Source organism: Mastacembelus armatus, chromosome 6 (genome assembly GCF_900324485.2).
Source record: "Mastacembelus armatus chromosome 6, fMasArm1.2, whole genome shotgun sequence".
In the NCBI taxonomy this organism is placed as follows: Eukaryota; Metazoa; Chordata; class Actinopteri; order Synbranchiformes; family Mastacembelidae; genus Mastacembelus; species Mastacembelus armatus.
Genome location: NC_046638.1, coordinates 4,528,264 through 4,547,350, shown reverse-complemented (window position 1 = coordinate 4,547,350; position 19,087 = coordinate 4,528,264). Strand labels below are relative to the sequence as shown.

Below are 19,087 nucleotides of genomic sequence, written 5' to 3'. Positions count from 1 at the left end.
ATCATTCAGCTGACAACTCAAGGCCCAAAATGTCACTTTCTTCTTAAAATACAGAGCCGATAGTTAGAGTCCCACATCTAAACTGCTCTGTACGTTCATCAAATACAGTGAATTCGCTGTAACTAGACTGTGGTGTTCACAACAGTAAAGTGTGCAGTGTAAGCAACAGTGAAAAATGAACCCCCACAAAATGATGTGCGTACTGATGAAACATGTCAACCATGAAGCATGCTGGGAGCTGAATTCGGCAACGTGTGGATATTTTTCTCTCAACAATACTTATTTTTGGGTGTGGTATGATGTCCTCGAGGCAAAATCTCTGTATATTGCAGCAGTTAAACCTAGTGAGAGCAAGATTCAGTATAAGCACATTCCTTTCATTTAATAATGTTCTCATTTTACCCTGCAGCTGTGTGGAAGTGTCTTAGCTCAGATACTCGTTTCTCTCTCTGACATTAGTGAGCTTAATTAAACAGTGTACCGTTGGAATGCTCAAATGCCAGCTAACACCACTGCGTCACAGCCTTGAAATCCTACCACTGATGACACAATCACATCCTAAGCTACAGTGAAGATGCAAATGATGTTGCTATTACAATGGCATCCAGGAAAGTCTAAATCTGAAATTACACAATTTAACCACATAAATTAGAAGCTGAATGTAATAGGTGCTCTCAGAAGTGCATGAACAATTCCAAATATACACACAACGTTGGAGTAAGATACTTTGTTTTCATACACAAATAAAAAAATAAAAAAATCAGTGCAAACTGGTTTGACAATAAGCTGGATCCTCTACTGAGTAGTATATGGTAATAAATTCAAATGAAGGTAATATCAGGGATTCTACAGACTTTTACAGAAAAAAGGTTAATCGTTGCTAAAAAGATCAACAGAATAACCATCAGCAACTATTTTGATTTAAAAAATGGTTCCAGCTTCTCAAATGTGACCTGATCTGTCATGAAACTAAACTGAAAACATTTCGAGGCTGAACTTTTTCAGGTACAGGTATTCATCATGGTGTCCTGGAACTTTGTGACTGACATTTTCAAACAATTGTCTGACATTTTATCAACTGAATGATTAATTGAGGATCTAAACACTCTTCAGCTGTGGCTCTACTTGAAGTATCCCAAAGTAAAATACCCATAATAAGGCTAAGGTGCCAGTTTGCAGCATGTTCTATTTGATTATTTTTTTTATCAAAGCACCTTTAGGTAAGCAGCTTTTGAATGTTGGGGCTGGTGGAGGTGGAGCTTAATAAAATGCATAATATTTTATTTATAGGTAACATGTAAAATCTAGGCTCCAGCAGATCCCCGTGACCCTGAACCAGGAAAAGCGGGTATAGAAGATGGATGGATGGATGTAAAATCTGACAGGTGTCAAATCAATACGGTGAATATTATTTTCTTTTAAACTGTGGAGAACATGAGTCGGCTATAATTTAAAACACAAGCACTTGGGTGAATATAAAAGATCCCGTTGCTCAGCCCTGTAGAGTTGCTGAGTTTGGATGATAGTGTGGATGATGCCTACACAGCTTTTATCTGATGGACGCTGTGCGGTTTCAGTGAAGCTGCCTCGGTTTTAGCGGGCGATATTCAAAATAAAATGACGTGTGTTGTACTATGCGCCAATGCCAACGGAGGGGGGCGTCTCCAACTATTTTGTTACAAACACGAATCCGGAGTAAGGAGTCTTTTTCCTGGGTATGTAACAGCTGCTTAAGCTAAATAATATTTACAGTATTGATGCTATAACAAGTGAACGGTGGTTATTTCGAATCAGAAAGCGTTTTGTGCTTAGTTGTGCCTTTGTGTTGCTGAAATGGGTTGAAGGGGGCTTTTTGTGCTCGGAAATGGCAACAGAATCGCCAAAGACATAACGTGGTAGACGGTGAAATTTACAGGTCGTCATTTTGTCGATTAGTAAACAATCTCCCCCGAGCTGCGTGGCGATCATCTGAGGCATCCCGCTGTCTGGAAGTCGAAACATTTTGTCTGCAGCGTTGTGTGAGCATGTAACGCTTGTTTGCAAATGGATCGGTAGGGGGAGGGAGTTGTTGTGCTGAGATATGTTAGACATTTTACTCCCGACTATTGAAGTAAACAAAGAATATGATTTGTTAAAAGCGCGGCCGTCCTCTCTGCAGGAAAATGGAGCTGTTTTGGCTGCGTTTTTTGGGAACGCGGGGAATGGCGTGGCTCCGCCGTGCCGATGTTTCCATACAGCGACGCCGTAGTTCCCGTTTCGTTTGACTTTGGCATTGTTTAGTAAGGGCAATTGGATCGGCTCCTGCCACCTAGAAAAGATGCAGTGTTCGCCGCACAGGCCCTACTAAACCGTGTCCACCGGTGCACATGCAAAGCGCCAGTCACCATATGATGCGTGTTTTTTTGTGCCATGAACCCTTTTGTTTGGAGTGTGCAGCCTGCAAATACCCACGTCGACCGACGCTGAGTGCAGGGGCTAGTTGATCCTCCTAAGCGTGTAATTCGGTGTTTGGGGATCTCCACAGCCCACGGTGCGTGGTCTGTGCTTGTCTTTGCACAAAACTTGAAAAAACCGATTGTGAAGCCGCCGAGAAATACTTTTATATACATTGTGCGTTTAGAGAATTTAAATTAGTCCTGCCCTTTTGGTCAAATGCTAGCTTCGGTCTGTGGCTTATATTTTGCAAAGATGAAGGAAATTATGTGAGAATGTCTGGAGAAACCAGTGGGGATAGTGAGCAACGTGAGCGTTCATATGTGAGCTGCAGCCTACGGTCGCTGCTGAATCCTCTGCCTGGGCTGGAGGGAGGAATCCCGGGCTGGTGTTGCAGCTCCGCCTGTCGTGGGCGATGGTTTATTTTGGAAGTTCCACCTTTTGGGGATTTGTAATGACGGTTCGGTGCAATGATTGGCTCCAGTTTTCACGAAGAGGCGGGACAATAAAAAAAAAGAAATGCAAAGACTGACTCGCTCATACAGAGTCACGTGTTACCAAACTCCAGGAAGTGACCGTAGATAGATCCGAATACACTGATCTCGTAGACTGAGGGATGAAAAAATATTAGAAAACTGTGAAATGCATAAACCAAAAGTGTTCCGTTAACTTTGATATAAAACAGACAGTGAAAAATAGAACATGCTGTACTTATATTTCAGCAGCTGCAACAAAAATGACTAAACCAATTAATCTGAATAGTTTATGATTCATTTTCTATGGATCAGTTAATCGACTTATTGTATCATCATTGTGCAGTATGTTGCACTGATATGGCAAGGTACTTTATTGTCTGGGTTAGTGCTATACAGTAATGTCTATATAAACAGAGATGTGCAATATAAACCAGGCTGGATTACAAACTGTGCACAGTCAACTAGAGCCTGTTTCCTTGTTTTTGGTAAACAGATTCTGTAACATTGTACCACTAATGTGAAGTGCACAATCACACAAAGTTGTGACCCTGTTTTAAGAGGACCTGTGTTAGTTGGTTTATTTTGTATCATCTATCTGAAGCAAGCTATAGTAAATATTTTCTTCTGAAACATAGTGGAGTATCATAAAATGGAAATACTCAAAGTACAAGTACCTCAAAACTGAACTTTTTCAAGTACCATAGTTGAGTACTTAGTGAGTGAAAACAGTCTTCATTATTCCCAGATTGCTTAACTTAATCAAATATGTTCTTTTGTGTATATCCAAAAATGCTTAGTATACTGTCATAGCAAAACAGCAAGTACTCACATTTGAGACACTGTTTCCAGTGTGTTTGTAATTTTTGCTTGAAAATTACACAATTAGTCCGTAACCAAAATTATGCCAATAATCAACTAATAGGCAAAATCATTTCAGGTTTAAGGTACTGGTTGGCTTCTGGGGCCGGAGAGAAAAATGAAAGTGCTTATGTGATAAAAAACAAATTTTTGCCCTGGGCCCCCCTCTGAGGTGGATCTGACACTGCACCCCTGATCCTAAATATAATAGAAACGGGACTCCGCTCAGTGCTGGCGCTTAACTCAGAATGGGCGTGTTTGGTGACTGCACGACAAATCCTTGATTGACAGTTCAATTTCACAACCGGGTCCTTTGCCCCGCCCCTCTGCGGTTCCTATGAACGAATTGACCAATAGGTTTGCAGTGGGGGTGGGTCTTTATGAGAAAGCCACGCCTCCCTTCAACCGAACGGAGATTGTTTTCCTCTCGGGGAGATTTTCACTTTGCAGCACATAGCTTGGAGTTGTTTATTTTAAATCCACTAATAAGTTGCTTTCCACTTATACGCCGCTTTGGTATCTTCTCCAGCCTGAAGTGTAGCGATTAGTACGCAAATAACGGATTATCAAAGCATCATCTGTGAACTTCAGCTCGCTATTTAGGAGAGGGGTGAGTTCAGTTGAATTCATTCAGTAAGCTAACACGGCTAGCTACCTATCTACCGTTAGCAGACGTTTTAAGTTAACCATACGCGAGATCGACGTTTCTTTGCGTGCCAGTCACTCGTAGCAAGACCTGTTGTGAACGGTCTAATAAATCGATAGTTAATTATTGCTTCAGAGAGCCCGCTTCAGCAATACAGAGCCATGTCGCTAATGGCTAAGCTGCATGTGCTTCCCTGCTAGCCCCGGACGGTACTCGGTGTTGTTTACATTAGCTAGCGGCTAGCTGGCAGCTCACTGCCCCTTGTCGACAAAACAAGTTGCAGGCGAAGTTGTTAAAATAAATACTTTAAATTTTTTTCAGGCTAGGCATTCAGCCAGACGACTAGCAGGTCACCCACTTTAAATGCTTACCTGCATGAAATGGAGCGTAATTTGCTGCACTCCTGCGCCACGCTCTAAATGGCGGGCGTGGAGAAAGCGTCGTGCTGTAACTCGAGGTCGGGGCTTCTGTTGCTAGGCCAAAAAAAGCAGCTGTAAGGAGCCAGCGTCTGTTAGCGTGTAGCAAACACAGTTGTGTTTGCCCGTACGCGGCTATAACGTTGCTACGCCAAATAGATCTGATATATCTATAAATACTGCAGCCTCGCTTTCCGTAGCTGCAGCTATTAGGTGTTGGTGAACAACTCCGAGCGCTACTAGTACAAGGCTGCTCAACCTTGGCAGCCATTGTGTTAATTTTAACTCGATATTCGTATTTTATTCTGACCCGTCCGGTTTCTAGCGTTGTGTTTCCATAAAGCCATCGATGCAGGTGACGATGAGCTGTTACTGTCTTGAGGAAGTTGTGAATGGCACAGCAGCCTCCCACAGCACCTGTTTGTTGCATCGGTGACGTAGGCTCTCTGCGTTTCATTGGCTACGGAGCCTGCAAGTTTTACATTCAGTGCATGTTGGTATTTAGATGCATCTAAGACCGGCTTCTCAGTTTGATTTATTCATTTAGAAAGTTCCTCAGAGAAATGGTCACTATTTCACCAGGGGCATAGTAGTGAATGGATCTAAACATGGCCCATACAGACATTAGAAACAACTTTAAAGTGTCTGAGATAACTTTTAAAGTGTTTTTTAGTCAATTATACTAATGTGTTTACCAATACTATATTATAAGGTAGGATAGGTGTAATGTTGTGTTGGGATGTGTAGATGATTATAGGACCACATTACCCAGCAGTGTTTTTTAGCACTTTATTGCTAACAGCAATTATAATTTCTCTTGCTCTTCCTTTCTTGGGGAATATTTATATGAAAAGAGATTTATAACACACACTATCATAATAAAAGCATAAAAGAACAAACACATAAACCAATAACACGCTTACACAAATAGAAGTAACAAGCCAAATTGCTTTCTTTATGAAATTAACAACAGTAGCTAGCATATACTGGTAGTTGTGAAGAAACAGAACATTCCCAGGGGTATTCTTGCAGAAATGCTCCCTGTGTCTGTGTATCTCAATAGTACACTCTAGTGTTGTAGTACACAGTAGCACTACTACACTCATGGCTCAACAAACATCTTCCCTAATTAGTAAATTTATGTGTGAAAATAAATTAAATGCAGTTCTAAAAGCTCACAGCAGTGGCTTTACAGTTTCTAAAATAAGATGATGACAGGAATGTGGAGAATCTGGAAAAGAAACACAAGCTGTGCATCATTCTTGGGGTGGTGTGTCCTGTATGTTTTCCCTCTCTTTCCTTAAATAGCCACTTGTAAAAGTACACACATCCTTCACACTATAGCTGTAATCCAAGGAATATTTTCACTATCTGCAGATTATTTTCGTGAATAAAAGATTTGATTTCTTGGATTATAACATATTAGATAATGGTAAATAATACTCATCATGATATGTCGAAACCTAACTGGTTATTCACATTGCTCGTTTTGTTTAATCAGCAATCCAGAACTTCAGTTTACATAAGCTGCATATCCTCACAATTTAGACGCTGTAACTAAGGAATGTGTGGTATTTGTGCTTAAAACATTTTTTAATTAATGAAGACATTTACTGTCAGTCAACAACTGGATTATACAGTTATTTGCATCAATGCAGTGTTTCCATGCCCCTGGCCCACCATCTCTGCAACAGTGTTGTGGTGCTGTAAGTGCTCAGTTGTTATGTATGGAGCCTTATGTTTGAAGCTGTGTATACAGTTTTGGGCTGGACATTAACGGAGAGGCCTAGGACATTCACACAATGACACACAAATGCTACAAATACTAAATGTAATGTAATTATAACCCATGCTGGCAATGTATGTATCCATAAATTTATAGTTGAAGTAAAAAATGTATTGCCACGTCTTCAGTGAAATCAAGAGGTTGACGTAATAGATTCTGACAACTTGACAGAGTTCTACCAGTGTGAAATATGGTCCATATGCTGCACTTTATTCCCAGGTCTCTCAGCTCTCGTGAGTATGAGTTCATAATGAAGCGACGATTGGAGGATCAGGAAGTGGGTTTTGCGTCCCAGCAGCGGCGCCTTGCTGGCAACACGGAGGCTTTCCAGCATCGTGTCCTGGCCCCAGCTCCAGCCCCAGCAGTATATGAGGCTGTGTCGGACAACATGCAGCCTACAGCAGGGGTCCAGTACTCTGTCCCCCAGGGATACCAGGTATGCTCCATTTGTCCAGTGTAGATTAGCATCTTGACGGGCTGTGGTGTATGTCGGCTACAAAAATACCTTTTATAATAGATATAAAGCTATCAGCACATCTCACTTTTTATTAAAATAAATTGCTCTAAATTTATTTCATATGGTCATTAGTCTTCATAATTAAAAGTTCCAACCATCTGAGGTCTTTCTCTTGGAGTTCATTATTTGCCATCATTATATGTTTTTGTGCTTTCCTAGGTCCCCACTGTGGCACAAAACAGCGGAGGGCATGGGCATGCTCCAAGCCCAGCTGTCCATGGAGGTTCCCACCACCACAGCCAAGCAGTCCAATCCCATGGGCCCTCAGTGATGTCAGGACATGGCCATACAGCTGCCCCTCAAGCATCAGTGCAGGGCCAGCAGCAGTTCCAGAGACTCAAGGTTAGAGTGCCATTTTTTGTCTAATTCCAGAAAGATTAGCTGTTTATTTTTATTATTTCTTTCTATAAGAATGTTTCATGTTTTTCAACAGAACTGGGACACTGCTGCCAGAAATAGGTGTAGATGAAAATAAATTTCTGAAATAGATTTTCTCTTTTTTTCTCACTAAGGTGGAAGATGCCTTGTCTTATTTGGACCAGGTAAAACTGCAATTTGGCAACCAGCCTCAGGTCTACAATGACTTTCTGGATATAATGAAAGAGTTCAAGTCTCAAAGGTGAGGACACTGTTGCTGGTACTGTGGGTCACTGAGTTGCATATCTAAATGTTCATGTTCAAATTGTTCAGTGTAGAGTACCATTTGCATAATGCATTACTGATCAGCTTGTCTATGATTTACAAAAGATAAAGGACAAAAGCTATTTGTTTTGCATTAGGTCATAAGTCCTATTGTTTTGGGGGTTTTTTTAAGGTCCAATTTATCTAGCTAGAAAGAGTTCAATCCACATAAACAAATTTTCTTTCACTTCTTGAAGCATTCTGTGCATTTTTTGCCTCATTAAAAATAAGTAACTCATGGATAACAAGCTACTCTTGGTTCGATCTCTTTATGCCACACATGATTGAACCGAATTCACCCTGATTCACATCCCAGGTATGGCAGGAGGAGGATTCAAATTCAGTCTCTGTTGTCTGCTTTGGTTTTCCAGTATTGACACTCCTGGGGTCATCAGCAGAGTGTCACAGCTTTTCAAAGGTCACCCTGACCTCATCATGGGCTTCAACACCTTCCTGCCACCGGGCTACAAGATCGAGGTCCAGACTAATGACCTGGTCAACGTGACCACACCCGGTCAGATCCACCACATCACCCCACATGGTATTTCAGTCCAGAACATCCCCATTACAGGAGCAGGCACCCAACACCAAGCACCACTCCCGTCTGCTGTAACCACCACTGCATCACCTCTTCTGACACAGCCCACCCCTCCCAAGATGAGCAAGGTGCGTATCAAATTATCAAATGCAGAGTGGGCTGTGATTGATCACTAGTTAAGAAACGTAACAAATTTCATTACTGATGAATCTGTAAAATCTTTCGTGTTCTAGCCTCTACAGCCCCAGGCCTTGACACCAAGCAGCCAGAGTAATCCGTCCATCCCAGCATACACCTCTCCTCGCTCCCCTCCCATGCAGCTCCACCCACCACTAAGCGGGACCCCTACTGGTCCTTCCTTGCAGAACAACCAGCCTGTGGAGTTTAACCATGCCATCAACTACGTCAACAAGATCAAGAATCGCTTCCAGGGCCAGCCTGATATCTATAAAGCCTTCCTGGAGATCCTCCACACATACCAGGTCAGTAGCAGAGACCTTAAAAGTTGAGTGAAAAAATTATTTGTGGGTATAAACATTTAAACTTGCAACTTTATAATATTTTCCTGTTTGTTCTTCACAGAAGGAGCAGCGTAACGCTAAAGAGGCTGGAGGGAACTACACACCAGCTCTGACTGAGCAGGAGGTGTATGCTCAGGTGGCCAGGCTCTTCAAGAACCAAGAGGACCTACTCTCAGAGTTTGGGCAGTTTCTCCCTGATGCAAACAGTTCAGTGGTGAGTAGAGTCAGTAGAGCCTTGCTTCAGTGCACATTAACTAGAACTTATTTTAAATATAGTATTAACGTTTACCCACTTTATTATTTTAATAATTCAGATATGCCACAGTTTTCTTTTGCTTTTGTGTGTTTTTGTCCCAGTACTTTTCCACTAGCAGCAAACCTTCAATTTAATAGTTGACAATGCACACTGGCTGTCATCTCCTTGAAAAGACCATACTCATGTATCCTTGTCTGTGTTTTCCATTAGCTGCTAAATAAGACCACAGCAGAGAAGGCAGAGTCTGTACGGAATGACCACGGTGGTACTGCCAAAAAACTGCAACTCAACAACAAACAGAGGCCCAATCAGAATGGTTGCCAGATCCGCCGACATTCAACCCAAGGGACCACACCACCTGTTAAGGTACATACAAGTGATCTCACATAACACTGACGCTATAAACAGCCTTTGACATTATTTTGTTGTTTCAGTTCTGACTTTGTAATTATTGTACCTATGTGTCATCACTGCTGTTTTGGTAATGCTACAGAAGAAGCCCAAGTTACTGAACTTGAAAGATTCCTCAGTGGCAGAAGCCAGCAAGCATGGAGTTGGCACTGAATCTCTGTTCTTTGAGAAGGTGAGCTGATAGTTTGCATGAGTGTCTTTAGCATGATAAATATTTTGCAGATATCATGTCAAATCATTAAAATCTAATTATAGGGTATATATATGTGTGTGTATATATATATATATGTGTGTGTGTGTGTGTGTGTGTGTGTGTGTGTGTGTGTGTAATCCCACTCAATCTCAGACACTGGTATTGCTGATTTTGATACTACTTGTTTAACTACATATTCTTTTTGAGATATAATTCACTATAATTTAGATATAGTTTTAAACTTGCTATGTGACTAAAGACAACAGTCCATAGTAAAGGAGATTTTATTGAATGCATGTGATACATCCTAATTAATTTAAGAGGATTCAGGCTAAATATGCTGTCATAAATTTTAAAAAAAATTGTTCATTGGTTTATTTATCATTTTACTTTGCTTATCAAAGGTTATGGCTTAGGATTTTGAACATCCACTAGGCTCTGTCATAAACCATTTTTAAATTTGTTTCTCATCACAGGTTCGCAAAGCTTTGCGAAGTGCGGAGGCCTATGACAACTTCTTGCGGTGTCTGGTTATCTTTAATCAGGAGGTCATCTCCAGGGCTGAACTGGTTCAGCTGGTGCTCCCCTTTTTAGGGTGAGTCGTTCAGCCAATTAAATAAGTCTTATTTTTTTTTTCTGTAAACTGCATGCATATGTCACAAATGTTTCTATACTTCATTCTTCATACAGAAAATTTCCTGAACTGTTTAACTGGTTTAAAAACTTCCTGGGCTATCGGGAAATGTCCCAAATTGAATCCTACCCTAAGGAACGGGCCACTGAGGGTATCGCCATGGAGATTGATTATGCTTCCTGTAAAAGACTAGGATCTAGTTACAGAGCCCTGCCCAAAAGCTATCAGCAGCCCAAGTGCACTGGCAGAACTCCCCTTTGTAAAGAGGTGAGAATGCCATTCAGAAAAAAATCTCCTCTTCACTGACGTCTTTTCACTTTATCTTTACATTGATATCTCAGAATGTGAAATTTAAATTGGAAATCCTGCTGTTTTCAGGTCTTAAATGATACCTGGGTCTCCTTCCCTTCCTGGTCTGAGGACTCTACGTTTGTCAGCTCCAAGAAGACTCAGTATGAGGAGCATATCTACAGATGTGAGGATGAACGCTTTGAGGTGAGCAGCAACATTACATGACTTACTACATCATACAAGGGTGATGTCCCAGGGCCCAAAATAATTTTATTCCAATAGATGTTAGGTATTCATTTTCTAGCAATGATTTCCTCTTCATCTTTGTCCTAAAAATTTCCTACACAAAGACTTTTGAATTACTGGAGAGAAATTGCGCAGTACAAGTAGAAGACCTAAATATTTGTAAATCCAATCATGTGCTTTTAAATTAGATATAAATGGCATCTGTGTACAACAAAGAATGATAACACCCCCATGTTCTCCCATCCGCAGTTGGATGTAGTGCTGGAAACCAACCTGGCCACTATCAGAGTCCTTGAAACAGTACAGCGGAAGCTATCCCGCATGTCTGCTGAGGAGCAGGCGAAGTTCCGCTTGGACAACACTCTGGGAGGCTCTTCAGAGGTTGTGCACCGCAAGGCCATCCAGAGGATATATGGAGACAAAGCACCTGACATCATTGACGGCCTGAAGAAAAACCCCGCGGTTTCTGTCCCTATTGTGTTAAAGAGGTGAGTGTTGATGTAATGTCTTACCTCTCTTTGTTGAATGTTTCCAAATCCCAGCGTAGTAATAATTAGTTCATTTATGTCAGTTCAAACATTGAAAGTCAATACAAATCTGAAACCACAGTTTATAAACCTGCTCATCCACTCAGCGGAGTAAATGGAAAAGTATGACGCAGGAGTGGTACATTTGAAAAAGTATGACGCAGGAGTGGTACATTTAAACATGGTTCCTCTTTCTGAGCACAGTCTTTGTTCCTGCAAAAAGATTTCAAAGGAAGTTGCTCCTTTTATGTGCTTTGTTCTAGCACTGCTGCCTGAAATACATTATGTTGAAACAGATGTTTGCATCTTGTGAGGATGCAAATTAAGTGTCATTCAAAGATGGCGTGTCTGCATTATTTGGCTCTGCCTTCTCTTCTGACAAGGTTGAAGACGAAGGAGGAAGAGTGGCGGGAAGCCCAACGAGGCTTCAACAAGATCTGGAGGGAGCAGAATGAGAAGTATTATCTCAAGTCTCTTGACCATCAAGGCATCAACTTCAAACAGAACGACACCAAAGTGCTTCGATCCAAGTCCTTGCTGAATGAAATTGAAAGCATCTATGATGAGGTTAATTTCTTTCTGCTGTACCTCTCAGTAACTGCAACACAGTGCCCGTATCACCCCAGAATATGGTTTTAATCAGCCTTATGAAACTCTTAATTGACCAGACAATCACACCAAGGTCAACATAACATAATCATAAATGCTGACATTGAATTGTTTTTGCCCTGCAGCGCCAGGAGCAGGCCTCTGAGGAGAATGCCACCCCACCTACAGGCCCCCACCTGACGTTGGCATATGAGGACAGTCAGATTCTGGAAGATGCAGCTGCGCTTATCATCCACCACGTTAAGAGGCAGACCAGTATTCAGAAAGAGGACAAATACAAGATCAAACAAATCATCTACCACTTCATCCCCGATATGCTGTTCTCTCACCGGGGTGAGCTCTCCGACGTAGAAGAAGAGGAGGAAGAGGAGGAGATGGATCTGGAGGAAGGAGCTTCCAAAAAGCACAATGGTGTACCTGGCAGCAGGAGTCCTTCGAAGTCCAAGCTGCTGTTCAGCAACACAGCGGCACAGAAGCTGCGTGGCTGTGACGATGGCTATAACCTCTTCTACGTCAACAATAACTGGTACATCTTCCTGCGACTGCACCAGACGTTGTGCTCACGTCTACTGCGGCTGTACGAGCAGGCGGAACGACAGATCGAAGAAGAGGTGAGGGAACGCGACTGGGAGAAGGAAGTTCTGGGGCTCAAGAAGGAGAAGAACGACAATCCGGCTATCCAGCTGAGACTGAAGGAGCCCAGTGAGTAACAATAAACAGCCCTCAGGCATTTGTATTATTCATTGGTTTTATTGAAACAGGTGATTAAACAGCTAAATTAATAGATAACAGCTAAGCGAGTCAAAAGTACAGAACCTGGCTGTATATTGAATGACAGCAGTGGTTGCCAAAATAATGCATTCTTTCTGTCATATGTTGATTTTCCTGATTTTTCTGTAGTGGACATTGAGGTGGAAGATTACTACTCAGCCTTCTTGGAGATGGTTAAGAATTTGTTGGATGGAAACATGGAGGCTTCTCAGTACGAAGACTCGTTGAGGGAAATGTTCACCATCCATGCTTACATTGCCTTCACAATGGACAAAGTCATCCAAAGCATTGTGCGGCAGGTAAGGATCAGTTTTTCTCTCAACTGCACTTTCCTGAGAGGAGCTTGTAGCAGTTATTTTCAGTCAAACACCAATACTTTCCCTCCCTGCAGCTTCAGCACATTGTCAGTGACGAGATCTGCGTCCAGGTAACAGAGCTTTACCTGGCAGAGAGTGCTAATGGGGCTAGTGGAGGAACCATGTCCACCCAGTCTTCAAGGAGCTCTGCAGAGGCCATCTACCAGCGAAAAGCCGAGCAGCTCATGTCTGATGAGAACTGCTTCAAGGTAAACGCTCAGTCATTTGAAAACTGGGGAGTTGGTGCTATTTGACACTTACTGATTGAGAACATGTTGATTGCTCTTATTGTTCTTTTATTGAAATAATTTTCTTGTGCGTTCAGCAAAAATTCTCCAGCATTTCTCCTCACTGTAGCAAATCAAAACCTAGAGAAAGCTTTAGTCAACAGTGTGAGATTTTGGTCACAAAGCAGCCAAATCGGTCTCTGTCTACAAGAAAAATACCCTCATTTATCACCAGCAACATGTAAATCTGCTTTAGTCCACCTGCAAGAAAATTTCTCTTCTGACCTATTTTGAAATCTTAATTTTACCATTGATAATCTAGGTTTCTCAATGTTTACCATTTATATTGCAGCTACCTGGTTTGCACTCTAGTCCTCAGAACCCCCAGGGCGTATTGACTTCTTTATTTTTGCACACACTGAATTAATTTCACTCTCACACTTGCTGAGTTTTTGTCATTTTCTCAGGTGATGTTTTTGCGAAACAGAGGGCAAGTGCAGCTCACAGTGGAGCTGCTCGACACGGAGGAGGAGAACTCAGACGAGCCCATGGAGGCTGAGGTAAGAAACCGTTAACCATCGGAAGGCTGTCAAGCTTTAGGTTTGTACCATGGGGAGTTTGCATAAACTTACAAACAACAACTCAGAATATAATTTCAAAATAGACTCTGCTCTTTTTACTATATTATAAGACAGAAAAGAGATTTCCATCCAGTAACCTGCCAATTCCAAACCACAGCATTTGTTCAAATACTCCATTCAATTCAGAACCAAGTTAAATGGCTCATTCGGCTACTGAAATCATAATCAGTAATCATTTTGAATATTATCTTCATAGGCAAACAGCAAATAAAAGTTGTCATTGTGTTTTACATTTTGTCTAGTAAGAGGCTCCACTTTTCCAGCTGGACTGGAAAAACTAGGAAGGATCTGTTGCCAATCTTTTGGTAATACTGGTGTTAGTTACAATGTTTATAGGCCATATCTAGGTCTTAAACCTTTTTGTTCTGTTTTGTATGTGCAGCGTTGGTCTGATTATGTTGGACGATACCTAAACCCAGATTCCACCACACCTGAGCTGAGGGAGCACCTTGCTCAGAAGCCAGTTTTTCTTCCCAGGTCAGTTGTCACATATGGTCATTTGAAATACATTTTTAATAGTGAATATTGGCCAGGATTTTCTTTTTTCAAATACATTCAAAATCTCATGAGTTATTGTCTCTCCACACTCGTCACCAGGAATCTGAGACGGATCAGGAAGTACCAAAAGGGCCGTGAGCAGCTGGACAAGGAAGCCTGTGAGGGTGGCAAGAAGTCCCTGGAAAAAGAGAAAATGGAGTGCATGTTCAAACTCAACTCTTATAAGATGGTCTATGTTTTTAAGTCCGAGGATTACATGTACCGACGCACTGCCCTGCTGCGAGCCCACCAGGTATTTACTGCTTTTTCCTTCCAATATTACCTGTGCCTTTGTATGATTTATGAATGACTTACAGGTTTATCATCCAAATAAGAACTATGCATAAAAGACACTCACATCTGCCACAGAGTTTTAAATCCAGCAGCTGGTAGTTAGCAGTATTTGGTATAAGATGTCTTCCTTCATGTATTGAGAAAAGAGTCGAGTCATCGTTACTATAGACCTCTACCCACTAAGCTTTATGACAACACTAACAATAACCTCCTCCTTGGTTTTCCTCAGTCACATGAGAGGGTGAGCACACGACTGCACAAGCGTTTCCAGGCCTGGGTGGAGGCGTGGGTTAAGGAGCACGTCACTCGTGACATGAGTGCAGAGACCAATAAGTGGCTGATGGGTGAAGGGCGTGATGGCTTATTACCTTGCACCACCACTCGCCAGCCAGAGGTTCTTCACTTCATGAACATCAACAAGTACCGCGTCAAATACGGCACACCCAACAAGACGCCATAGCTGAGAAGAAATGAGAGGGAGAGACTGATTTCCGGGGGTGTTTGGTCTGAAGTTAAACAGGTCAGGAGTAGAGGTAGGGATGAGGGCTTATTAATGTTTTTAAGGCCAACATGGGAGCACAATTAAGCTAGCTACCGTGTGTTGCACCCAGGGTGGCAGGATTACTGATTTTACCAGCGTTTTTAGCTGGGCCCATTTTTTCACAGGGCCTTTGGTGCCAAAACTTAGGAATCGTCATGTTCCAGTGGCAGACCTGAGCTCTTACCAGCACTCGATGCCACGTCTCAATCAAACTTTCCTGAGCCTTTGCGACAGGGCTTAGCAACAATGAACAGTGATGCTTTTTGTACTTTGTCACAACTGAGCTTCAGTTTAGCTTTTGACTGACCTCTTGGCCTGAAGATCTCAGTTAAAATCATTCATACAGGGGCATATTTATGATGGTGTTATTTGACAGTATCCAATATAGGGGACAAGTGCACTTATTTAGAAAAATGTTCTTTAAAATCATTTAGATTTCCTGGATTGAAGGTTTAGGAGCTCAGTCTGAGAGATCTGGTTCAGACATTCCTGCGTTAAGGCCAGATCACAATTATGTACCTATCACTATACGGAAAGGGGTTACATTTCCTTTTCCAAAACACATGGCAGCATTATTAGAAACTGCCTGAGTCCTAAACAGTATTGTCGGGTTAATATTAAAAAGCACTGTTGCATCAAATGGCAAAAAAGGAAAAAAAAAAATTAGCCTCACAACACTGTTTGGGCTCAGACTGTAAAATTGTATAGCTTGTGAATGTCAGATACTGACATGTATTCCACTGTATACTGTGTTGTGTATATATATTATATATAGTTCTATTAACACAAATGATCCTCGCCGCCCTGGAAGTCAACCTTTTTAAAATGCCCTCCACCAATACACCAGCTTGTACACACACACGCACACACGTCTCATTCTGGGAGGCCTGTCCACGTGCCGCTCACCTTGTAAATACACTGTACATAGTCTCAGACTTTTTATGACAGATCTGTGTTGTTGTGCTAGTAATACTTTCCAAGCTTACTGTGGACTTTAGTGATAAATGGCTAAAGTTAGTATGTATATGAAAAAGACAAATGCAAGACCATTTATTACAGTTTTTACCAAAGGGAGTTGATTATAAAATAGCTGTTTTCCCCCCTTTGTGTGTTCCTTTATGTCTTTTCTTTTTCATTTCGTAGTAAAATGTGGAAAAGTAGAAATGTATCCAGGTCTTTTGGTTATTATATATGACAAATAACATTTTTTTTTCTTCTGAATGTGACATTTGGTTGGTAAAAATCACTGCCCCTTTTTTGACAACGGACACCATCCCTAGTGATGGTAAGACTCATCTCACAGTTCAGTCTTCAGATGAATGGACTCTACCATGGTCTCACCTTATGATGCACGTGTCCCTCCCTGGATAGATTTCTGCTGCAGACATCACCCCACATCATATTTTTGATAATGGAAGAAGTCACACAAGCATGTCTTTAGTCCCTTTATTTAGACATTATTTAAAGTAATAATAAAAACAACATTTGTAGCCTACAGGACCCTTTGGGGTTGTTGAGTGTTTATTTTTTCATATTTGATTTCTTTCCTATACTGTATCTCTTAGCTACAATGATTTATGTTCCTGTAAACTGACAGCAAAGTTGAACAACGAGGAGTAGTCTAAATATATTCAGCATTTTTAATTAAATATGCTTGTTACTACTGAAAAATGGGGTATAATAATATGTAGCTCTTGACTCATGGAACCAAAATCCTCTAATTGACAGAGGTGTTTTGAACTCGCATGTGGCCGTCAGCCCACATCAAATGATGTTTTCTTTTCAAATCCTGCAGAGGGAGCCCACACACTGTCCAGCAACACGAAGAGCTCCTTGCATCTTGCACATTCATTGTTGTTTTTCCACTGACAATTAATGTGCTCCTTTTTACATTAATGGAAACACTAAAGGGTCGGGTTCGTCTCATCGTTAAGGTCTTATGTTCCTTATTATCCTAACGCACCACTGTACTTAATTCCTCGTAGAAAATAAGTCATTAATGTACGTTAAAAAAAGTTTCATCTGACCTGAGGCATTAAATTGTTTGTCTGCAAGACATTAGAACTCACATAATGCCTTTTAGTATTTTAATCATCCATGAGTTTCAAACCTCCTTCCACTACTACTTTACAATGCAGTGTCTCACTGGTTTTTAGTGAGGTTAGAGGCAGCTCAACTAGAGAGAGACAGGGAAGGTGTCTCATGGCAGCTTTGTGTTACATTCAGATTTGATGAGGGACAGACACTTGGTTATGCACAACATGATTTCCACTGGGGAAACTGGCCAGATGCCACCAGGGTGGTCTCACATACTGCACAGTTAGGCTAATACATGTCCTAAACTTCACCCCACTTACCTGCAGCCTCCAGGCTCTGAGGCCCTGTCGAGGATTGAGGCTGACACATGCCAGCAGAGCTCCATGCCTCCCACAGGCAGCACTAACAATGAGTTCCTCAAAGACAACACTGGCTCAGGGAGAGTAGAAGACTTCTGTGTTTCCCAGAGCTCTTCTGCGTGATTACTTCCTTGGAGTGCACACTCCTGAACTTTCAACAGCTTTCAGCTCCCTAATGTTGCTGCTTCCGCAACTTCTGACTCATAGGGCTGAGCTATTGTCACAACTACAGAGCTGGTATTGTCCTGCAGGCTTGAAGGCCTTGGCGCTCACAATCCAGGGCAATTAACTCACTGAGAGTGGCCACATAGATTTCTGTTTTCCTTTCATGTACATGGAGATGTACAGTGTTTTATTTCATAATTCAGCAGGCACTTTCTCTCTGACAGGCTCCAGTAGTTTTCAGAACAACAGAACCTTTGAATACTTGTCCCGTACCTATAAGTGAAGTAGAAAGTCTCGGACACAATGACAAGACGTGCACAGCATTTGGATTTCACTCTGTTTGCAGACATCAGTAGCAATGCTGAATAAGGAAAGGTTGTTCAAAACCTTTTGTGAATTGGAAAGAAAATTTGGAATGGGTCATGGCATTTAAGGACCAGCAGATTAAAAGAAAACAAGAGTCAAATCAGCTAATTAATAACTCAAATCACTCATCATTTATGTCAAACAAACCATGTATCTCTCGTCAACGTGGGTGATTTCAACCCGCTGCATCCAGGAGCCATTTTTGCCTGTATGACAGGGTTTTTCTATACGGCGGCAGATGCACAGCACAGCTGAAACATCTGCTTCATACGCTAATTTGACTTGATGATCAGACAGTGCTCCACTGCAGGCTGCCCTCTCTATAAAAGGATTAGTGAAGTCTTACATAACTGCTGCTGTGCTGAGCGGTCAGTTTTACATGCTCAGCTTAAGCAACTTCCACAGGCAAAAAAACAAAAATCTCAACTCTTGTAATCTTTGAAAGGCCACTTTACAGCAAAGACGTTGGAATCCAAGTTCACTTATGCCAACCTGCTATAACATACTCTGGATGGACGGGTCCGTTCTTTATCTTAGGTTCTCGCTTCTTTACTAAGCTACACCTACTGGTACTACATCCTGCAATGTTGTAAAAAGTAAAGAGCTTCAAATTTCAAATTGGTACTTTAGTGCTAGATTTGTGCCAGTACAGGATAGTCCCTTGTGCCATTGGTGGTCCTGACTTGTCCTTTAGAGTAGAAGTTCACATTTGTGGTTTTGAGTGAAATGTTGCACATGTTACATTTCAAGACAC

General features: G+C 41.6%; 1 protein-coding gene across 3 annotated transcripts; it reads left to right on the top strand.

Moving 5' to 3' along the window:
• Positions 1 to 1,662: 1,662 nt before the first annotated feature.
• On the top strand, positions 1,663 to 16,901 carry sin3aa (SIN3 transcription regulator family member Aa). Of its 3 annotated transcripts, none has more exons than XM_026311307.1 (21): positions 1,663 to 1,715; positions 6,835 to 7,051; positions 7,292 to 7,474; positions 7,645 to 7,751; positions 8,185 to 8,479; positions 8,585 to 8,833; positions 8,934 to 9,086; positions 9,339 to 9,494; positions 9,622 to 9,711; positions 10,209 to 10,327; positions 10,423 to 10,633; positions 10,745 to 10,861; positions 11,153 to 11,391; positions 11,814 to 11,997; positions 12,165 to 12,741; positions 12,940 to 13,109; positions 13,202 to 13,375; positions 13,861 to 13,953; positions 14,417 to 14,511; positions 14,632 to 14,824; positions 15,095 to 15,325. In XM_026311307.1, the coding sequence occupies exons 2-21, from the start codon at positions 6,866 to 6,868 to the stop codon at positions 15,323 to 15,325; spliced, it is 3,822 nt and encodes a 1,273-aa protein (XP_026167092.1). In that variant the 5' UTR covers positions 1,663 to 1,715; positions 6,835 to 6,865. The 3 variants fall into 3 exon arrangements, with proteins under 3 accessions (XP_026167092.1, XP_026167091.1, XP_026167093.1); XM_026311306.2 differs by lacking the exon at positions 1,663 to 1,715 and adding an exon at positions 4,164 to 4,377 and having other exon boundaries at positions 9,625 to 9,711; XM_026311308.1 differs by lacking the exon at positions 1,663 to 1,715 and having other exon boundaries at positions 6,844 to 7,051; positions 15,095 to 16,901.
• Positions 16,902 to 19,087: the final 2,186 nt, after the last annotated feature.

Excerpts from the sequence above, each read along its gene's own strand:
- sin3aa (XM_026311308.1), top strand. The coding sequence starts at position 6,866 with ATGAAGCGACGATTGGAGGATCAGGAAGTGGGTTTTGCGTCCCAGCAG. Across the intron at positions 7,475-7,644 it reads AGCAGTTCCAGAGACTCAAG|GTGGAAGATGCCTTGTCTTA; the intron begins GTTAGAGTGCCA and ends TTTCTCACTAAG. Across the intron at positions 14,825-15,094 it reads CCCTGCTGCGAGCCCACCAG|TCACATGAGAGGGTGAGCAC; the intron begins GTATTTACTGCT and ends GGTTTTCCTCAG.